This window comes from Hetaerina americana, unplaced genomic scaffold (genome assembly GCF_022747635.1).
Source record: "Hetaerina americana unplaced genomic scaffold, ioHetAmer1.1.p SCAF_2, whole genome shotgun sequence".
NCBI classification, from domain to species: Eukaryota; Metazoa; Arthropoda; class Insecta; order Odonata; family Calopterygidae; genus Hetaerina; species Hetaerina americana.
Genome location: NW_027286763.1, coordinates 74,510,100 through 74,531,268, shown reverse-complemented (window position 1 = coordinate 74,531,268; position 21,169 = coordinate 74,510,100). Strand labels below are relative to the sequence as shown.

Genomic DNA, 21,169 nt, shown 5'->3' with positions numbered 1-21,169 from the left:
TAGAATACAGAACAAATTCATGAAAATAAGCAAAGGAGCAACATATTTGGAATAGATCCTTTTAAATCTGCAAAAAAATAATTTTGTGTGTTTCTCATCTGTATGTGTTGGTATTGCTATACATGATCCTGTTAACTTTTATATGTTGGAACAAATATAGCAAGGGTCCTTTTCAAAATGCATTTTGATCTTGGTTTCTGTAATCATGCAATGCTTTCAATGGCAGTATCTGTAAAAAGCAATGGAAAGTATTGGAACAGTAATGTCTGATGATCACGATAAATTCAAGTATCCTAGAAGATTGAACCTGAGACACATACATTTAGATGGAAAGCATCATGTATACATAAACCATGAAGGTCCCTCACTTAGCAACCATTGGACAGCACCATTTGATCTGGGAAATGAAAAGATACAGCCAATCATTATAATAATCTTTATAGTTCTGTAGGTCATATATGCGACATAGAACATTGTCAGGCAAGACATCAAAGCGTACATGTTGTCATAACTTATCATATAAAAATTCATTTACATTGTAATAACCCTTTGGCTGTAGAAGTTTCCTTAATTCTGTCTTAAAAACGTTAATATTTGAAATAAGTTTTATATTCAAAGGCAGTTTGTTAAAAATAAGCGAAGCTGAGTGATGGGGACCTCTTCTGGCACATAATTGTTGTAAAATATGTATGTTTTCACTCCCACGGGTCAAATAAGCATGAACCGTGGAGTTTGGTAAGAATAAAGTAGGGTTCTTTTTTACAAATAATGCACAGTAAAAAATGTACATACTTGGCAGTGTCATTATATTAAATTTTAGAAATAATGGCTTTCCTGGAAACCTGATGGACACGTTTGCCATAACTTTCAAAGCTCTTTTTTGCATAGAGAATGCCCTAGCAGCAGCACTTGTGTTTCCCCATAAAACCCCATTGCTGTGGGACCATCCACATCTTCACAAATAGATACTTAAGCATGTACCAAAAAAAATCATATAATGGCAGGTGGATACTCAAATATGAAATGCAAGTTGACTTATAACTTTACTGTCTCCATTTTAATTGTCATTGTCACAGGCATATAGGCAACTTAATTAATTTTATGTTGGAGGTAGTTAAGGAGGAAATAGTCCACCACAATAATCTCACTAAGCAATTAGTAAGTAATGATGTTCTTCTTCAAGTTCTTAGGACTAATAAGCTGAAAGAGGATGCAAAATTCAGAGGTCGGGAAATTTTATTTTAATTGAGCAAGTGCTTCTCTTGAGGGAAGTTCTGCAGAAGTAATACCTACTTAATATTATTTCGATAAACGTGACAAGCCATATTTACGGATAACTTGATTGAAATGCTACAATCCACCAGAGGACCATTGAAAAAATTAAGTACAGCTGCCAACTCAGCTTTATACCAATGAAGATCCATTAGAGACATGGATCAAATTATGATATTATTTATAACTTCTCTCCATACTGGTTCTTAGAGAAATAAATGATTAATTTTAGACGTTCATACTGACCATGAAAATGAATGCTGGATCAGATGGTATGCTTAAAGTCATGGGGGCTACTAATACTCACATTCTACCAAAAAAATGGCAATTTTAAAGAAAACCATTAAATTAGTGTGGGATATTCGTGGGATGAGTTTTTGAGGTTTAATACTGTTAACAGTGTTTCATAAGAAATTTTTCCCATCTTGCAACCTATCAATCCCAAAAACTGGTAATGCATTGCAATTACAAGCACATCAACTTCATAATATGGAGTCCATATCAATAAACAGTTTTCCAGGTGGCTACACTCAGGACTATCATATATTATCACTCAATGAGATGCTAATGAATTAAACAGTATAGCTGTAAAGAAAACCAAGATTTTAAAAGACTTAAGGATAATTTCCTTGATGTGATATTTTAAAGTTTAGAGCAGGATCCACCCATACACTGAAGTATTTCATAAATGGAGGTTTGACAAGAGTATAAAGAGTATAAGACTACATGGCACAATCATGGACATATTTTCGTAATGGAATGCCATTACATGGCACTATAATATATTGGAATCTAGATTATTAATTACTATCCACTAAGGTTGTAAAGAAAAATGTCAGGTTTGGCAACATTCTAGAAGTGATTATTTGTAAAAATAATGTACATTTACGTGACTTGTGTGGGAAAAGGGCTGAGAGTAAGGAGATCTGAAGGTAAGAACATTAGACAATCTGGGTAGAGACGAATATTATATTGTGACCATTTCAGGTTTAAGTTGTCTAAGCATCAATTCTTGACAAATTAAAAAAATACAGATGAGCAGGAATGAAACAAAAACCTTAAAACAAAATGATTTTTTGTCTACAACAGAAGCAATACCATGTAGAATAATGGGATAAAGAACTTCTACTCCACGATCACCTGACAATATATGTCATCTTGTAGACCTTTTCCACATCAGCACCACATGAGTCCCTGGAATGAACAACATCTTGTTGTCACTATGCTCATTCCTAATGTTTTTGACACCTATGAGTGTGCGCTCATAGGTGTCAAAAACCATACAAGTCAAACGTCTCAACTGCCATGCAGGAAACATCAGGCAAGGATGACCCAAGCCATCTCAATCAAACCATACCATCTGGGTTGGTAGAGCAGGAGGAAACTCTGATTAAACCATTTAAAAGGACATCCTCCAGGATTTTGGCAGCTGCTGTGAACACAGTTAAATTTATTTTTGCCCTTTTCAGATCCCTATTATCTCTACACATATGGAGTTATGAGAATTGGCGAATTACCACTATCTACTGAGTAAGCCTGACCCACAAAGATGCAAGGAAGATTGTGAATAGATGGAAGTATTAATTATTTTGAATCCGTTAACAGGTCAATGAGTAAAATAAGATTAACGATTATCCATACCATCATATCAATCAATAATGTATACCAGGAAACCCTTACCTACTAGTTCAATATACCTTGTGTCATCCACCTAATGTTGGCTTTTTTTACAACACTTTGGGTCATTTCTAATCACAAAAAATCTGGCCATTCTTTTAAAAAGCGATCGCCGACATCCCTAAAACCAGCAGCCTCCTAACAAACCTATAAAAATTCAGGACTTTGTTTACATTGCTAATTGGTTACAAATTCTTTAGACACATATTACCCATACATAAAATAAATGCCCAAACAAAAGAAAAGGAAAAGATTGCGGTACGTGCGTTTCTTGAAATACAACACAAGTGATATCTAAAGTTGCATAATATTCTCCTTCAAAATCTGAATTGCAGAATACATATCCTATGATTACATTCAGCAATTACTTCCCAAGGATAACGGAGATGATGCTCCTTTCGGGATGGCCAAAATCACATATTTTTCACAAAACCTAGTTTATTGCACATTATACTTAGCAAACTTACTCCTAAAAACATAGCGATAAATAATGAACTATGTCTTTTGGAACTTTTCTAAATCCTTACAGTTGTTAACCATTAAATAAAAACAATACAATTTGAATGAAGCAAAATTTTACAATTCAAGTTCCATACGAAGTTCCTCGTGAAATGCACACGATTGGGAAGAAGGAAAATAAGATTTTAGACCTGCAGTTATACGAAATGTTTTCTACTTATATTTGGGGGTGTTCGCTAAAATTTTTCTTGTATTTAATAATGACAAAGAACACCTTACCCACAATAAAACACCGTAAAGAAGTCTTAATAAGTAGTATTCTAACAATTTATCCTATTGGTAGGATTTTCTGCCACAGTTTCCACAAAACTTGTATGCGGATTAAGCGAACATGCATATTCCGAGAATATACATAATCATAGCACATTCAAACAAGCCTCACGATTGACGAGCTAGATTGCCATTGCGCACATTGCGTGGCGTGGATTGCGCATATTGCCATGACCGTCGTGAATGACAGTGTACCGAACCGGTTGAGTGCTGAGGAGCACGTTTGTGTTGTCGAGACAAATATTTTATTAATTTGTAAATAATATTAAATTTCCAAAGAAAATGAGCGAATTAGTGTGGGGTATCAAGAACGGAGATCTTGACCAAGTTAGAGATATAATTGAGAAAAAGGTATTTTGAATTTCATAAGTATTTCCAGTTGAATATCTCGATTGAGGTTAAATTCACCTAATTTATAATTTAATAGGCAATTGATGTCAACATGGAAGTTGACGGACGTCCACCCATCCACTATGCGGCTGATTATGGTCAGACCGATGTTATGCAGTACTTAATAACAAAAGGAGCGAATGTGAATGTATGTTGACTTGAAAATTTGGTAATTGATTCTTATTACGCTCACAAATAGTAGATACATTTTCATCGTTTGTTGCAGGCACAAGATAAACACGGAATAAGTGCCTTACTTGCTGCCATATGGGAAGGTCACACAGATTGTGTGAAAATACTACTCGACAAGGTAAATTATATTGTCCTATTTACATCGAATTTCAAGTTTTAACCTGTCTTATTAGCGACGTAAAAAGTCGTTCAGTGTGAAGGCACATCATGGATAAGTTTCACAAGCTACGCACAGTAAAAATAAAACGTTTAATTTGGATATTTCTTGATAATGATAATTGTCAGGTTATCCATAAGGTGGGTAAATGATCCCTCTTTCAGCTCAGTACTTTACCAGGTTAAATCATTTGAAGAAATTACTGCAAATTTCAACTCTAAATTAATGTTCCCAACATAAACTCATCTAGACTTCTGTAGTCATATTATTAACGCATTCAACTTTTATCTACCAATTATGTAAATGATGCGGTCAACTCGAAGATTTTGTATTTTTCCGTTGGGCATGTTATCACTTTAGTGAATAACTATATTACCTGGCTAACTCCTAGAGACGTTTAGAAAAATAGATATTTATAGTACATTACAATTATTTATTTAAAAGTTGTAAAACAACGAGAATGATTTTATTTTAATGTATTCTTGACGTCCCCATCCCATGAATAATACACTAGATTTGTAATTTTTGTAATTTGGTATGAGATACTTCTATTGTCAACCATTGGAACTATGATGCCTTAGCATACTCAGCATGCTGTAACAAGCGATTTTATTCAATGCAGAAGCTTACACCATCCAATCAAATATAGAAAATACCTGCTATTTATGGGATAATATCATGAAAAATTGTTACTGCAACTGTGGATGATCAACATGGGTTTATGTGTTTTGTAAATTTTGAAGAGAGAGTGAGAAACCAATTGTTCGGATTGGAAAGAATTTATGCAGGCCACTTAAGCTTATAAATAGTCAACTTGTGTATTTATCCCAAAAAATTGTACAATTAAATTTAATAGTAAAATTGCTGAAGCTCTAATAAACTCGACATTTTTCATTCAGTGCACCAGCTATTCCTTCTCCGTGTGCTTTCAGGGATGAGTTAAAGATATTGAAGTTGCTACCAGCCCCCTGAGTTTGTTATTGTGTAATTTAAAGTTTCAATTGGGAATGATTAGTCATAAATTTTATTGAGAGGAAGACAAACACTGAAGTCTCAAACAGAGCAAGCAGAGAGGAAAAGCTGCTGGTAGATATCAGAAAAGGCAGAGAAAGTGGATGGACAAAAATTGAAAGTTCGTAGGAATGTTGAAGACCACAACAGAAGGCGAATGCTGATAGGTGAATTAGAGGAAGGAAAGAAATCGCTTTTTTGGCCGCATGAAGGTAGGTAGAAATTGAGGGAGAGATAATGTAATGTAGGGTAAACAAGCAAAAATTATCATTATTCATGGAAGATTGGGACTGTCAAGAAACCTACCATATTAGATAGGTTACAGTGAATGAACAGGGCTCCTCAGAATGAGTGATGAAATAGTTACCCCTCTTTAATATGGCTAATTAACTATCGTTACTATTTATTGAATGATGGAAGGCAGGTCGTTGGGGTGGCTGTTGTGCTGGCTTCTCACCTTAAGGGTCTGGGTTTTTCGGAGGTATCTCAATCCGTACCGAGGTACCATGTGGAGAGCAAATCAAGTGGAGTATGCCATCCGCTGGATAGGATGGTAAATTGTGCACCCCTTAGTGCCATTTATTAAGAGTAAGCTTATGCTGATGATTTTCTCTCCATCCTTCTCCCATTCCCTGAAAACCTTACCTCTACTGAATGGTGGAAATGACCTCAGCTGTCAATAGCTTCCCAAAATAAACACCTAAGCAATTGGATTATAATATAGGGTTGCCGTACTGGTATTTCTTCGTAACCAATCAGTGTGCTAGAAAGATATAGTCAAATGGAGGTACAATGATTGTTATAAAAATTCTCCTCATTTTGGCACTCTGGAATAATTGATATCTTGAACCGGGGAAGAGGGAGAATGGCTTTTTGGGTTGCATTAAGGGGAGCTAGAAACTATTAAGGGCAAAAGAATACCAGTATGGGCAAAAGTTATGATTTCTGTCAATATGATTAATACTGGCTCGCTTAATAATAATTTTTGAGATTTTATCCAATGCCTCATCCATTTTGTCTGCCTGTTATAAAAATAATTAAAGGGGGCATCATGGTTTACAAAAAAAATAGTTCAGGAAATGCTGTAATTATGTTGGTGGAGCACGTATTGGTTTATTGTTTTAAATTTTGTCTTTTTTTGTTGGAAGAAGCTCTTGCGCACAGCTTGAGAATAATGGCATCTACATGCTTTATTAGTGCTAAATTATGCATACATACGTTGATCTTTTAGTCCTAAAATGATCTAGCTCTAGCTGGGCATTTTTTTTCTTTTCTCCTCAACCCAGAGGTTGGTAGGCATGTAATTTTTACCATTCAAGTGCTAGTCTGTTTGTTTCCTCTTGTTCTCGTACTGCCTTAATCTCCTTTATAAAACTTGCCCACATCTTTCCCTCGCATTACATCCCTCTGTCACCCCCTCAAGTAAGGTGCTGAACCATCTTTAATTCCTAAGGAATGATCAATCATTCCACTCCTTCCCACAATTAATTTCAGCTGAATCCTTTAATCTCCTCTTATTAATGATTCTACATTGGCCATTCTCTCCAACCTGGATATCTTCAAATGTCTCCACCTGCGCCACATCTCAAAAGCCTTGTTGTTTTTATTTCCCTATATTCTTAAGGCTCATACATTTAAGAAATAAGTGCTTCCATTCAAAACAAAACATTTTGCATAATTGATTGAAATTGATTATTTGGAAAATGCCTCCTTGGCTTGGGGCTATTATACCTTTGTCAGCTGTGCTTCTTCTATCTGATGCTATAGAGCTCACCAGGTATTTGATAGTAATAACTTGAGTTAATTTTTCCCCTCCCAGCTGCACCTTGGCATTCTCTTTCTAATGTCTTGAACACATCATGATTTCTAATTTATTCATATTAATTTTAAAGTTTCATACTTCTTCATTATTGTTCTGAATAGGGTAACGTCATCTATAAAATATTTTTTTATCCTTTGCCCTTAACTATCATTCCATTCCTGTTGGTTTTGAAGAACTGTGTCATTGTGTACTTGAGTGTGTATTGTATCTTCAAATGCTTACTACTTTGTGAGCCATTTTCTTTTTCATTATAAAAACATCCACTGACATCCTCATTCCATGAATACAAAATTCTGTACTACCGTATTCCAAAAATCTTGAACTCTTGGGCCACCTGATTTTGCTTATTCTTAATATGTCCTCTGCTGTCCTGTCCATTTCTAGTTTCAAATTCTGTAATTTTCTATGTGTTTTGATAAATTGTACATTCCGCATTGAATTTCATTTTCCTTTGCAGCCTCAAATAGCCTCCTTCGAGTGATCAGATTGTGGGACTATTACTCTGGTTTATTCAACAAAAGGCTTATCATACTTCACATCGGAATAGACAAGGAAGATTCCAGTAAATAAAATGGCTTCCCTTTGCCTTTGCCATTATATACTGTTGTCCTGTTGGATCCTCCACTTTTAGGACTGGTTCGCCACTTCAAGGACAAGAGGGTGCCCTATCCTTTTGCTCCTTCATCCCCAACCCTCATCCCTGTTAACACTTGATAAAAGGTCATCTTATCCTAGGATATGTTCAGTCTTTGATTTTTTTGGCGGCTTTTATGTAAAAACACGTTTAAATGATGCCCCCTCTCTACTGTGGGGAAGTGATGTAGGTTTTTTTCTTCATTAAGTCCAGGACTCAATAGCTTTTCCTGGTTTCTCCAGTACTTTGAGAGGATCAGGATGGTGTAGAGGCTAATGCGCTGGCTTCTCAACCTGAGGGCCTGGGGTTGAATTCCAGCATTAGCAGATATTTTTCAGTAGTATCCCGATATCTACTTGTGGAGCTTTGTGGAGGGCACTTTGAGTGAGTACGCCATCCGTGGAATGGGATGTTAAGCTGCATACCCCTTAGTGCCTTTTGTTAAGAGTTGGCTAATGTCGATGCCCGGTTTCTCTCTACCATTCCTTAATGGTGCAAATGATGTCAGCTTTCGGTCGTCTCGCCTGAAACTACTACTCCAGTACCTTGAGAGAGGCACTCTTTCCTATCCAGTGCTAATTCTATTACATAGTTCATGTTCCTTATATATTTGATAATTAGTCTGCATATTTTTCCCTGCTCCACCATGTGGGACTTTCCCCCAATACTTACTGAAGTAAGTCATTGTGTCTTGAAATATCACGTCCATTTGGTCCCTTTTTTTATTTAATTCTCCTGGTGACTTCTCTGTCTCTCTAAGTCCTTATTTCTCAAGCCTTATGATCTTCAGCTTCTGCATCCTGCATCAGGTTTGCAAAGGCTCTTATTCTTCTCTGACTCTTGGAACAGTCAATTTCTCCTGTTCTTATAATACCAAACTCCATTATAGCAGTATGTGAAAATAAAAATGTTTTCACATAGTGTCTGCTTTCTGCAACACTCCTATTTGACCACGCAAAGTGCCTCTTCACATGAATATCTTAGTTGAAGCTCCACTCTGCTTATTTTCTATTGAACTAAGTCCTTTCATTTCATGTAATAATGCTTCCCTGATAGAAATCATTTCAGACATGATATAAAAACTTCAATTGGGGCCAAATTGACTGGAATTGCCTGATTGATTTCCCTAGATGTCAACATACTACTCTTCTTGATGTAGTGTCATTAACGCTTGTGGACCTATTAGCACTTAAGACCCTTTAGGTCGATGTATGTATTCAATGGGATGTGTGTTGTTCAGTGGGTAGAGCATTGGATCAGTGAGGAAGTCGCAAAACCGATGGCATGCATGCCGAAAGTGGCACATGAAGCGATTATTTTGTCCCGTAGTGCTGGGAGGATACTACAGACAATTCCACAGTATGTTAAGATTATAAAGTTGAAATAGCAACTAAAATTGATGTCTAAGTTTAAGAGACAAAGAAGAGTGTGTGTCAGTGGCTGCCATCGGGTCAATCCCTTTTACTATGAGAGGTCAAACATTTTCTGCGTTGTATACTTTATTTTCTTTCACATCAAGGCACACTATACATTGTTCTCATGTGACAAGAGTAAGACTAATTGATTAATTGTTGAAGAGTAAGACTAAGAGATTGTCTGCATCAGTTGGAATATGTTCATCACTTCAGTACCACCACCGGAGTGCTCTTTGTTTCTTCCATATAAGTTTGTTTCATCTACTTAGTTTCCTTTGGGAATAATTTATCAATTTTTACCTGAACTCGAAAATCAACAATGTTAATTCCAAGCATGACTTAATTCCTCCAACAAAAGGCTTGTATCCGATGAAGAAGCTCTAATGAATGATTGATTGATATTTTCTATGCTATTTAATTCATATTTGTTATAAGCTCTATTAAAACAATTAAGCTTCAAAACAAGTAATTATGAATCCCATTTTAAAATTGTTTTTGTCATAAAAACATCCTATACCTCTTATAGACATAAAAATAAACAATAAATCTATCTCACTCGATGGGCTGGCACACATGAAGAAATTTAAGCACTCAATAGCCAAAGCATTCACTATTCCTAGATTAATGCCTGGAAGGTTCAGGTTCGATTCTCAGGGATGCCTGAGGCTCTGGTCAATCTAGGTTTCCTTCTGTGTGGTTTTTTGGGTACCGTATCTCCTGAAAAACCATAGGTGGTAGATTTATTTATTTGGAAATAGAACCATGGTGAGAAACTGCCCTGATACCCTAGTGTGAATTGCACATGCTGTTAGGTACTAGATGAGCTCCACCCTTACCTATCAAACCAGCCTTTGGGTTGATAACTGCGGTTATGGCTATTGCTATCAGGTCAGAATATTTTATCTGTAATTCAGCTGCAACTGATCTGAAACTTCAGTGGATTTTGATGTTTTAATAAGATTGGTAATGATGATCTTATTGATAGATGAAGAGTGTGTACCCTGAAAGTATCAAGATGAATGTTTTTCAAATAGTTTTAAATACATGGGCTAAACTACTGTCGAAAAATAAAATATCATGATGTATACAAGACATTTAGAATGCCAATTAATGGATGGGGTAAAATCAGATTTTCAGATTTAACAAAGCTACTAAGAAACAAACAATATGTCAGGCCTCCTTCGTAACCATTGGGGTCTTATAATTTGTAACATTGTAGCTTTTCTTTTCATGTCACCTCTAAATGGTAGAGTAAGTAGCTAATGAAAGGTGATATTAAAATCGTGGTATTTTTGAACCCCTACCAATTATCCTTGCAAAATTTATAGTTTTTGTTGAAACGTCAAGTAATCCGTATGCCCCTCAGATCCTGATAAGCCTTTATCTATGGCATTGACTTGTTTGGTTTCTAAGGGGCCAAACTACTGAAGTTTGCATGATAGTACCAATTGCACAATATTGTCTTGAGCCTGTGACTTCTGAATTAGCAGGTTGATGCTTGACTCACCAGATCTACCTGGCCAGCCATTTTTTTGACATTTTGTTATAATTTGTGGTTATTTTTTCACATTTGTGAAAATAACATTTTTATTTGCCCAGTAAACAATAAAATAAACATTGTCTAGAGCAAAAAATCCTTTCATTCTTTGAGAAACAAAGGCTGCCATGCTAAGATCGTGCTGATATTTCCACGAATTAACATAGAAACCAGGAGGTGGCAATACTACTTGAATATTGTCTCAGCTTTGGCTTTGTTTACGGAGTCTCTACAATTGTATAAATGTCATTGCTAAGGTATTCCCTGCTGTGTGGCTCTTAATGTTTCATTGGATGGATGGAGTACTAAACTTGAGATGTTCACCACATGTTATCCAAGTAGACATCAAATTCCAGTCGAAGAAAGTGTTCAAAACTTGGGTTCAGACCTAGGCCCTAGACCTGGGATGCAATACACTGCACCCTGCACATTTTGTATGAGTATAGTACGTATCTTACTTTCAGACGACATACACTTAATGCTGAGATATTTCAAACTAATCTCTAACAATTTTTAGAGGTCATCAAGTTCCAGTAGAGTTACAGACCATTGAAAATCCTAGAATAGTTGTAGACCAATTTCATTTTTTCTCGTATATTTGTGATCCGGTTCAGTTCTGTTTCAAACTATATACAGCTCAGAGCCTTTCAGAACATTTAAAGACATCATGTTTATTATGCCAGTTATGATGTTGTAAATACCAAAATGAAGAACAAATAATATTAGCTGTATTGTTAAGATAAGGTCATAAAAAATTTCTGATATTCATACTTTAGTATACTTCTGGTTCACTAAAATGCCTTATTTTCTTTAGGGTGCATCAAAAGATGGGACTACTCCTGATGGTACCAGTTACTTAGAAGCTGCAGAGAAAGATGAGATAAAGCTCTTACTGAAGTGAAACTTTTAGTTTGCTAATGGATCTTCAATTGTTCTTCTGACCTCTGTACTCTGTTCTCTGTAGGTCGGGAGTGACATCATACCAGATTAATTATCTTGGAGAGTAGTCAGCTTTTCTGAAGCTCTCTCTCTCTTGTTTTCTCTCTTCCTTGGCTAATATAGAAAACATGTGAATGATGCATTGCAAAGCTTGAATGCACTCTCTTTCAAAGTGCTTCAAAATTAATTTTCTTAACAATTTAGCCTTTAAACAGGCTCCCTGTTTGAAACACGTTGTTTAATAAATAAAGTCATACTTTGATTCCATTTTCTTGGCCCTTGTGTGCCTAATAGAAGTATGGAAAATTCCATCAGTACTGAGTTGTAATAGTCTATTATAAAAATATTTCTTGGAAATGCATCTTTGATGGTGCTGTGCTGCCAGGTTATTTAGTTTTACAGAATAATAGTATTATTCGTGTAATTTCTGTTAACCATGGCGTTCACACAACATGAAAGTTTTAGAAGTGTTATTATGATTCTGAATTAGGATCAGGAAATTCATGTAATATTTTCATGAAGTTAATACAAGTTGTTTGTATTAACCTTAAAATAAAGTTGTGCTAAATATTCTCAGAGGTTCAAATCATATGAACTCAAAATATTGTCACATACAGGCAGTCATTGAAGTAAATATTGACATGAGAAGCAATGTGGTCTTCCAGAAAGCAAAAAGTAATGTCAATTGATTTATGGCATTTAAAATGAATGGAGGTAGCAGTGGCAGATTACAAATGAATTTGTCATTAATGGTAATTTTCATAACTATATTTCTTTGATATTTCCATGTTTCTAGCCCCCTTTCTTGTAATTATTATGAATAATCTCTAATATGCCAGCATAACGTCAATCTTTTTGTGTTTGCAAAGTTTTGTGTGTGGTCCTTTTACTTTAAATTTATTAAATCATCCATAATGTCCTTCTTATTTGATTTTACACTGTTAATTATATACGAACTATATCATACTGAAATGGCTTTTTAATCTTAATGCAGCATCCTAGATTGTTCCCAATTTCAATTTAGGCACTGTCCCATGTCACATTCCATGGCTTTAGAACTTTTTTGATCAAACCGTGGTATTTCCTTCTTTTTTTAAATTTCGTTAGATGGGCTACATAGTTTTGCGCTTTCTTTCTTTCCCTTTGTACCTGCTCTTAGGAATGATCCATACCATCTTCTTATCATCTCTGCTAAATAATTTTGTTTTTACTCAAGTTCGTGAACTTAAAGTTGTTGCTGGGGCACCAGTCGCAGGCATAATGGAAAAGGAACTGGTGTATGTTAATTAAACTATTTTGCTGGCTGCAGGGTTGACACCAAATGAATAATTACCTTCTTTCTCCCAGGGGCACTTCTTGGTGAAAACATTTAGATAGTTTAAAAAGACTAGCATACAACTTTCAATGCTGGAGAAATTGCTTTAACACTTGCTGCATCGCATAATGACAAGAATCAGCATGTAAAAGGGAGTGGGTGAATTCAGCATCATGTAAGAGCGTTACATATGATGAGTCATGGGCAAAAAAACTTTTTGAACCACTTGTGTTTACTTGTAAATATATCGAAATGCCAATTTATTCACTAAATAATTGCACCACGATCATTATCCTATACTGAAGTGTCATAACTGTTTACAACTTTCCAGATCAATTGACAAATTGGTAATTGACTATTGTGTGCAATGACATCAAACGGATATCACAATTGAAATTTAGTATTAAAGAGGACAAAGTATCAGTTGATGTAATCTGTTCTATTTATTTTATAATAGCATTTTGCCGACAAAATTAACTGGCTGACAATTTCGCGGGAGCATAATGCATTTACTCGAGAGTCATTTGTTTAGAATCATGCTTGAAAGACGGTTTGATAATATGGTTCTTTGCGTGCTCTGTAATTGGAAAAGAGTTGAAACAAGTTGAGTTGAAAATTGACCAAATCACTCCCAACCTAAAGAAAACAGAGTATAGACAATATTTGCGAAAAAACTCCAAGAATATAGGAGAAACTTAATGTGGAAATAGGGTAGCTTCCTCAGGTATGATTCAATGGACACCTGAAGTAATAACTGAAGTTAAGCTCATGAAATCTTTCATGTAATACATCTAACCTTATGGGCATTGGGTATTTTCCCCCATAGAAATTGGGTGAAATATCCAACAGTGCGTTGATAACAATATTGTCTCTTTTATTAGTCCCTCAATGAGAGTTGTCAACTAAACCAACTTTTGATTTTAATTTGGATATAGGTACTCTAATGCATAGGGTGGTGTAAAATTCTAGTACCATGGAAAGCATCTGAATGGTAGCCTCAGTTAACTAAATGGGCATTTTTTTTTTATCAAGTTGGTTTTGGACTGGAAAATAATCTTAATTAAAGATTTGGGGCAAAAGTTGATAAATGTAATATTTATTAATACTCGCATGTGATGTATATGGGTTTAGGTGAAATTCATTGGTATACAGAGATAGCTTTACAAATGAATAAATATATTTATAAATACCTATGTGATGTCATCCAAGTTATGATTTCCTTTGGCTGTGATTTCCAGAGCTATAAACTGGTATGGATTTATTGAATTTAAGTTTTAAATTGAATTTAAAATAATTTTCAATGTCCATATGACATAGGTAATAAATGTGAGAGCAGGCCATGTTATGTCTGTCATGTTCACTAAATGCAGATATCTCTGATATCAGCAGATGTTTGCTTGTAACATTTAGCTATACTATTTTTTTGCTGAAGGATATCTATGTCAAATGCTGCACTAGGGACCCACAGTTATTTGCTGCATGCATTTTTAATGCAGCTTCATGTATCAGATGGGTTCAGTATCTTGAGATCCTTGTAATAAAACAAGATAAGTTTCTAATTAACAATGAGTACCCACTGGGTAATATGTCCTTTCTATATCTGTCAAAGGTTATCTTTTGATCTGAATGTATCTTTTTTTGTGAGATGCCTCGATGATGGAACATCCCTAGTGTGCTTACTGTGTAGTATTATTTTTCCATGAATGTTTGTGTATTTTCCCAAATGGTATCTCATTTGGATTTGTATCATATACATATTTAGAATTCCCATCTCTCTCATTGTTGTTCTTTTAGTTTTTAAAGGATAATGAACCACCTGCTTGCTTATTTTATTGTTGATTAACAAAAGCAATTTTTAATAATTTGTGCTGTGTTGTCTGTTACTTAGTCTTGTCACTTGTAAGTAGTTTTCTTTATGTAAATCTCGTTTGCATGGTTTATTTCATAAATTCATGTAACTCTTTGAAAGTATTGTTGCATTTCAATCTGTTTCGAGTTTCTGTACAGAAACTAGATGTCAAGTGCCTTTCATATATTTTGTATGTTGAATAAGTTGTCCACATGAAATTTGATGGCTACTAGTAATTATGATTTTTAGGAAGCCAACCAACCCTTGTGGGTGTATCATGTGGATTTCATTTGCAGAAAATACTATTTGGAAAAAAATGAAAACTTATGAAACTAGCCTTTTTTTAACTTTTTCCCACCTACCTTAAAATGTTGTGGACACAATGTAAATTGGGTGAGGTGTTTATAAATACCATATCTCCTAGGCCCACTGAAAATGTAGATTGGCCTCTGGATTGTTACGTAAGGTGTAAATGCAAGCTCACATACAGATGTTGATTGGACATTTGGATGAAAGGTTTATTTCTGTTCCATCAAGGAAGTGATTTCCCTCCAAACGAGTAGTTTTCAGGTAGAATGTGATAGGAGGAAAGTGGATTATAATTCTATGATGGTTGTAAACATAATGAGGAATAAATTTATGCTTTTTAAATGTTTTGTTTTATTGTATGCCTACAATGAGTATTCTCTGTAAATATGATCCTCAACGGAAAGCATTTGTGTCTCATTTTATGATAAAAGAAATCAATCTTGAATAAGGTAATTTATTTAGGGAAAAAGGTACCCTTGAAACATTTAACGTTGTGTCAGGTCTGCATCTACATCCGTCTACATGCTACTGTGCAGGTGGACACAGTGCTGGAGTAGTTCGTGTTTAAATATCAGCCTTCAATAATTTGTTTCTGCATCATGCAATGTTTTGCAAGTTTTCTACTGTTGTCATTTGCAGAGGTGGCGTGATAGCCTAGAGGCTATTGGCCTAATGGTCCTGAGTTAATCTCAAGTGATGACTTGAGACCACTCAAAATCCAGTGAAAATACAAGAAGTGGATTTGAGAGTAGATTATATGGATAGCCTTATCATTTACATGAAAGTTATGAGATATTCAATGGTTACAGTGATCATTCAGCTGTGATGTCAAACAGCTTGTCGTTTCAAGTAGGCAAATTCCAATCACACCCAAAAAAGGCATATATTAAATGGGTAAATGTAGGATCAACAGTTAATTATTGTGGCAAAGTTACAAAGATAAAAGGAGTCAACATGTTTGTTCCAACTAAGAAGCCAAAAATGGATCACCCTGAATTTTACTACAAAGAGATTAAGATATTAAAAAAGAAATTAAGAGCATTATAAAAAACAAAATTTTGACAATTTATTAGAAACTGAAAAAAATTGACTAGTGAAAAGAAAAGCCCAAGGTGAGGTCATACATACCATGTCTAACTGAAATAACTTGTACAATTGTGTTAGGAAAAAACAGGAAGAAAAGAGGCCCAATCATAAAATGTAAAGAATTGAATTTATCATAGAAAATGCAGAATAAGCAAAGGAATTTGCTTGTTATTTTTCTGGGGGGTTTGTTAAACCTGATCCAAATTGTAAAAGGGATATTTAAGTTGAATTCAAGAGAATAGACTTATTGAGGGGCAATCTTCCTCACTTAGCACATCCTTCAACAATATCTATAAAAGACTCAACACATTGAAAATAAATGGAATGGATGGCATATGGGGGGCAATGTTAAATATAGGGGATATAAAAACTGTACTTGATCTGATTCAGCTATTTAAAGTTGTAATTAATAACAAAGACATCCCAGATGACTGGCAGCAATCAGTAATTCCAATTTTATAGGTGTTTTCAATGCCCATGAGATGGGATAATTTTTTAATGTTCTGCTGGCAGAAACTCCATGCTTCAGAGGGGAACAATGGCATGGAGTGATGCTGAGTAAAGGAAGACACTGAAACCACAAGATATTTCAACCTATTGTCTTATTAATCACAAATGCAGATGGAGTTGAGGAACTTCAGCCACTGATGGTTAGTAAATCAAAGAGTTCTATGTCAAATATGTAAAAATATTGCCCACCATGCTGCAAATTCCAAAACATGAATGGCCGCAGAAATATTTGAGGACGAGTTTCATACTATGAATGCTGAAGTAGGGCCTCAGAACAGGAAATTCTGCTGTTAGAGCATCGGCCCGGCAAGTAGAAAGATCTGTCATTCAAGTCCCAGTCAAAGGAAATTCTTTGCGCTTGTGACTTGCTCGATTCCACCTTCTCCACCTCTCCCGTTTGTCTTTTATGAGTGTGTATTCCTTTAATCTATTACCATGTGAATATTTGTTCGCCGTATGACGGGTTTTTGTGTTTGAATGTGAGTGTGTGTGTATATATATATACACATATATATATATGATACATATGAATATTATTCATCAAATAAATTCGTCTTTATATCAATAGGACTCCTTATCTTGTGTGTGCTGTTTCTATATGACCTGTTATTTACATATAAAACACATGTCCTGTAGCCAATAAAATGGTTATTAGGCAATACTCTTTTATAATTATGCTTTGATGTATATTTGAGAAATGCTGTAACAGTCAATGTTATGTAAAATACAATATTATAGCAGTAATTGTGTGGCCATATCATATTTACATTATGAAAGGAAACTACCTTATGGACAAAACAACAAAATTAATCTCTTGAGAATCCAAAAAATATTATCCTGAATAATCCTAAGCCCAAATAACTAGGGCTGCATTCTGCAGCCTATATCTGCATTCGTTTCGGCTTCAGGAAGAACGGAGGTATGAGGAAGCCCATATTGTTTACGAATAATGGTAGAAATATTATGCAAACACTTAGCATGGATTACCTAGCAGATGATAGTCTATAATAGAATACTTAATAGATATAATCTTGACAAGCAACTAACTTACCCGATGGATCTAATTGTGATATACTTTTAAGTGAAGTTCCACCTTGGAAACAAATAAAGCAAAGGATAACCTGTTAAATCTAGAGTCAAACAAAATTCATTGCCAGTGATTCTGTTTAATTTGACATTCCATTATGCTAGTTGCTTACGCACCTTAAATAGTACAAAAAATCAAGAATGAAATTAGTACATAATAGGATGCTTGCTGCAAACAGTTTTTTCTTGCATACAGAGGAGTCTTTGAAATGAGGATAAATGAATTTATGGGGGAATGGACAGGCATGGAGAGTTAGAATAATAGAAAATAAAGTAATTCCAGAGGGAGAGGTTTGTATTTAGGCAAAAAGGATTAGGTGCAGTGCAAAACAGACTGAGTTAATCCCTAATCGAATAAATTGGACGATATATAGTTTTATGAGTCATCTTACTGATCGTCTGGCTAATCAGCATACAGGCTCGTATTGAAAATTTCCATTGTGTTGAAGGAGCAACGAAGAACAAAAATAAATACGGTTGGGCCATAACAAAATTAATGGCTCTTCGGAAATACAGCCTTTACTATGTCGCATTCCATCAGACACACAAGCCAGCTAGAGATTACCATTCAACATTCGCGGGTTCTATTATTTGTTTAGTTCTACTGGTCTCAGCATCATGTTTGTCATGATATATCTGTTGAAGTAATCACTTCGCGATATAATATGGGCGATTGAAGAATTTTTTGCACAACCTTATTCCGTCATCCGTGGAGCTGAAGTACTATCATTATAATACTGTTTGCATCTTAAACCATCAAAGTACAATTAAAAAACAAAGCTTGACCTAACTTGTTGCAGACAGTTATTACATTGTTTCCGTTTATTTTCGATGAAGCTTCAATACTCGCCAGTGATGCAAAAATTTATCATTGAGAATTGCTCCGCTCTACATACTAGGAGTCACGGATGAAAAGTAGATAACATGTTGCTTTTACACCACTGACAAATTGAGAAGTCCTTACTCATAGGTCCACCACCCTCTGCCTTACTTTTTAGCGTCCGCGTTGTTTACATGACGTTTGCCGTGAGAGTCTCAAAGCGCAAGCAGTGTTAGTGATCGAAGTGATCAGACCTCGAAAAACGATCAAGAGGCAAAACCGCCAAAGGTATTCGACAGAAGGCCGAAGGAGGCCTGAGTCGGCCCGAGGAAAAATTGAGGATATTGAGCTTGAGAAACTCTCTGGCACAGTCCAGTTCATAGTTTTCACGGTCATACTCAGGCAACTCCGATAAAAATTTGGGTATACGCGTGAAGGATAATTGCATTCAAAAATGGAAAGTTCTAGTATAGATATGAAAGCTGCCAAGAAGGGTGAATTTCTTTGTTGCAATTCTTACTGTAACTCTAAATCATCAAGCTTTACCATTGCTCCTAAAGTAGTTACCACATATTTTCAACTTCATGCCGGAAAACGAAAACAATACGTTTGCGACCATTGTTTGCAAGAATATGTGGAACACACGAAGGTAATTAATTTGTAGTAATCGCTAATGACTCTCTCTACCCATTAATTTATAACATTGAAATAATTTCGAATTGAATGGAATTGAGTGGGTATTGCTGCGATGCTAGCAAATATTGGGGCAACAAACAGGCTAACAATAGGCGCTCTAGACATTAATTATGAGAACCTTACATGGAAGGTAGGTGTGTATTTTTTAAAATATCATAATGTATAGCTGTCCAATTGAAAGTGTTTAATTAAAATTTCAGAATATGGCCATATGGATTTTAGAGAAGAAGCCGCTTTTTAAATTTCCTCTTCCAGAACAAAAGGAAACTGTTGTTATCGACTCAGACGACGAAGAATCAGACGATGAAAGTGAGTTTTTTTCATTGTCATTTCTAGTTTATCTGCAAAACAAAAGTACCTTTAATCAAGAAGGTAGATGGTATTTTTTGTTTAAGTTTGTGAAGAGGGCTTTTGAACAAATTAAAACTTACATTATGTGGTTTAATCCTACTATAGACTAAGAAAATGTCAGTCGAAGGCAGAAACATTAATTTACATCTGTTATAGTGGGTAAAAGCAACATTTTACGTTTCAGGGATCAAAAGATGTTATTCGAAATGCAGCCGGGTAATAAATAAGTTTGTACGTGGAAACGAAAAGTATTACTGGTCCCTTTAAAATGGTGAATTCCATGAAGTGCTCAACTTAAATGCACGCTCAAACCTATCGTTCTGTACTTTTCACGTACTGCTGTCTTCTAATTTTTGGAATGGAACTAATACTGATTTGACGAAATATTCTGGCCAAATTCTTCCATGTGAATGCTCTGGATTTGGACATAAAAGCTCTAATTCCCTATTTGTCGTAAGCCTTTTAATAGTTCCATGGTAATTTTATCAATACCCGCAGATTTATTTGGTTTCCATTCCTTTATGCCATTTATATCTCAGTTATCCCCATTAATGCTATATTATCTTTCAATATCTAAGCTTGATGGCCAAATATAGTTTGCATATAGATACTTGAATTTCCGTGTTGCAATTCTTATATATTCCTTCCATGTCTCTTGAATTTTTCCTCGGTCATTTAATATTTTTCTTGGCATCTGTAATGTAGTGTGCACAGATTTTCTCTTCTTGTTTTCTGATAATACGATAACCTTCCTTTAGATTGCACCGATTTTACCCTTTTTTGCAAACTTGACGTTCCATTTCCTTACACTGTCTTCGAACATGCTGATTTTATTTTATTATTATCCAAGTTCAGTTTATTATTATTAATTATGGAGGATGGGATTGAGTGTAGAAGGATAATGCTTGGATCTGGGAATCATGTATTTTATTTAGTAAAACTACATGTCCGGAATTGTCGGGAAAGGCATTGCCACATTTTTAGATATGTAGGAACTGAATCTCAGACTCAGTATGGCTAACCCAACAAAGATAAACAGATGCACATGGAGCCCAAGAGTTAATATTTACAATACCCTCACTTAATGATTTGGCTCCATTCCTAAACCTTTCACACATATATGCTGCTTTGACACTCTGACTCCTTTAGTCTGTACATCAGTAGGCATGAAATCTGTAGGAAGGTACATAAGCTTTTTCTGATTACATTCAACAAGGTCCCTTATGAAATGGTGGTGAGTGTCTGTGTGTTTTGATTGACCAAGAAATACAGGGTTACACTTAACTTCTGAGCACTCCAATTGTCATTGCAC

At 35.2% G+C, this 21,169-nt stretch overlaps 2 protein-coding genes and 1 long non-coding RNA gene across 3 annotated transcripts in view; 2 read left to right on the top strand and 1 right to left on the bottom strand.

Moving 5' to 3' along the window:
• Window positions 1-3,843, bottom strand: part of LOC139688420 (uncharacterized) — a 30,103-nt gene extending 26,260 nt beyond the window's left edge. The window contains exon 1 of the long non-coding RNA XR_011700745.1: window positions 3,688-3,843. This is a non-coding gene — a long non-coding RNA (uncharacterized lncRNA). The remainder of the gene's footprint in view (window positions 1-3,687) is intronic.
• A 79-nt stretch (window positions 3,844-3,922) lies between these two features.
• Window positions 3,923-15,650, top strand: LOC139687984 (myotrophin). The gene is made up of 4 exons (XM_071585373.1): window positions 3,923-4,089; window positions 4,166-4,276; window positions 4,355-4,438; window positions 11,711-15,650. Exons 1-4 carry the CDS (start codon window positions 4,021-4,023, stop codon window positions 11,795-11,797), a joined length of 351 nt encoding a protein of 116 aa, XP_071441474.1. The 5' UTR covers window positions 3,923-4,020; the 3' UTR covers window positions 11,798-15,650.
• Window positions 15,651-19,059: 3,409 nt separating this feature from the next.
• egg (SET domain bifurcated histone lysine methyltransferase eggless) overlaps window positions 19,060-21,169 on the top strand; it is a 41,479-nt gene continuing 39,369 nt past the window's right edge. The window contains exons 1-2 of the mRNA XM_071584636.1: window positions 19,060-19,459; window positions 19,707-19,815. Of these exons, the coding sequence (XP_071440737.1) occupies window positions 19,265-19,459; window positions 19,707-19,815 (304 nt within the window). The 5' untranslated portion in view covers window positions 19,060-19,264. The remainder of the gene's footprint in view (window positions 19,460-19,706; window positions 19,816-21,169) is intronic.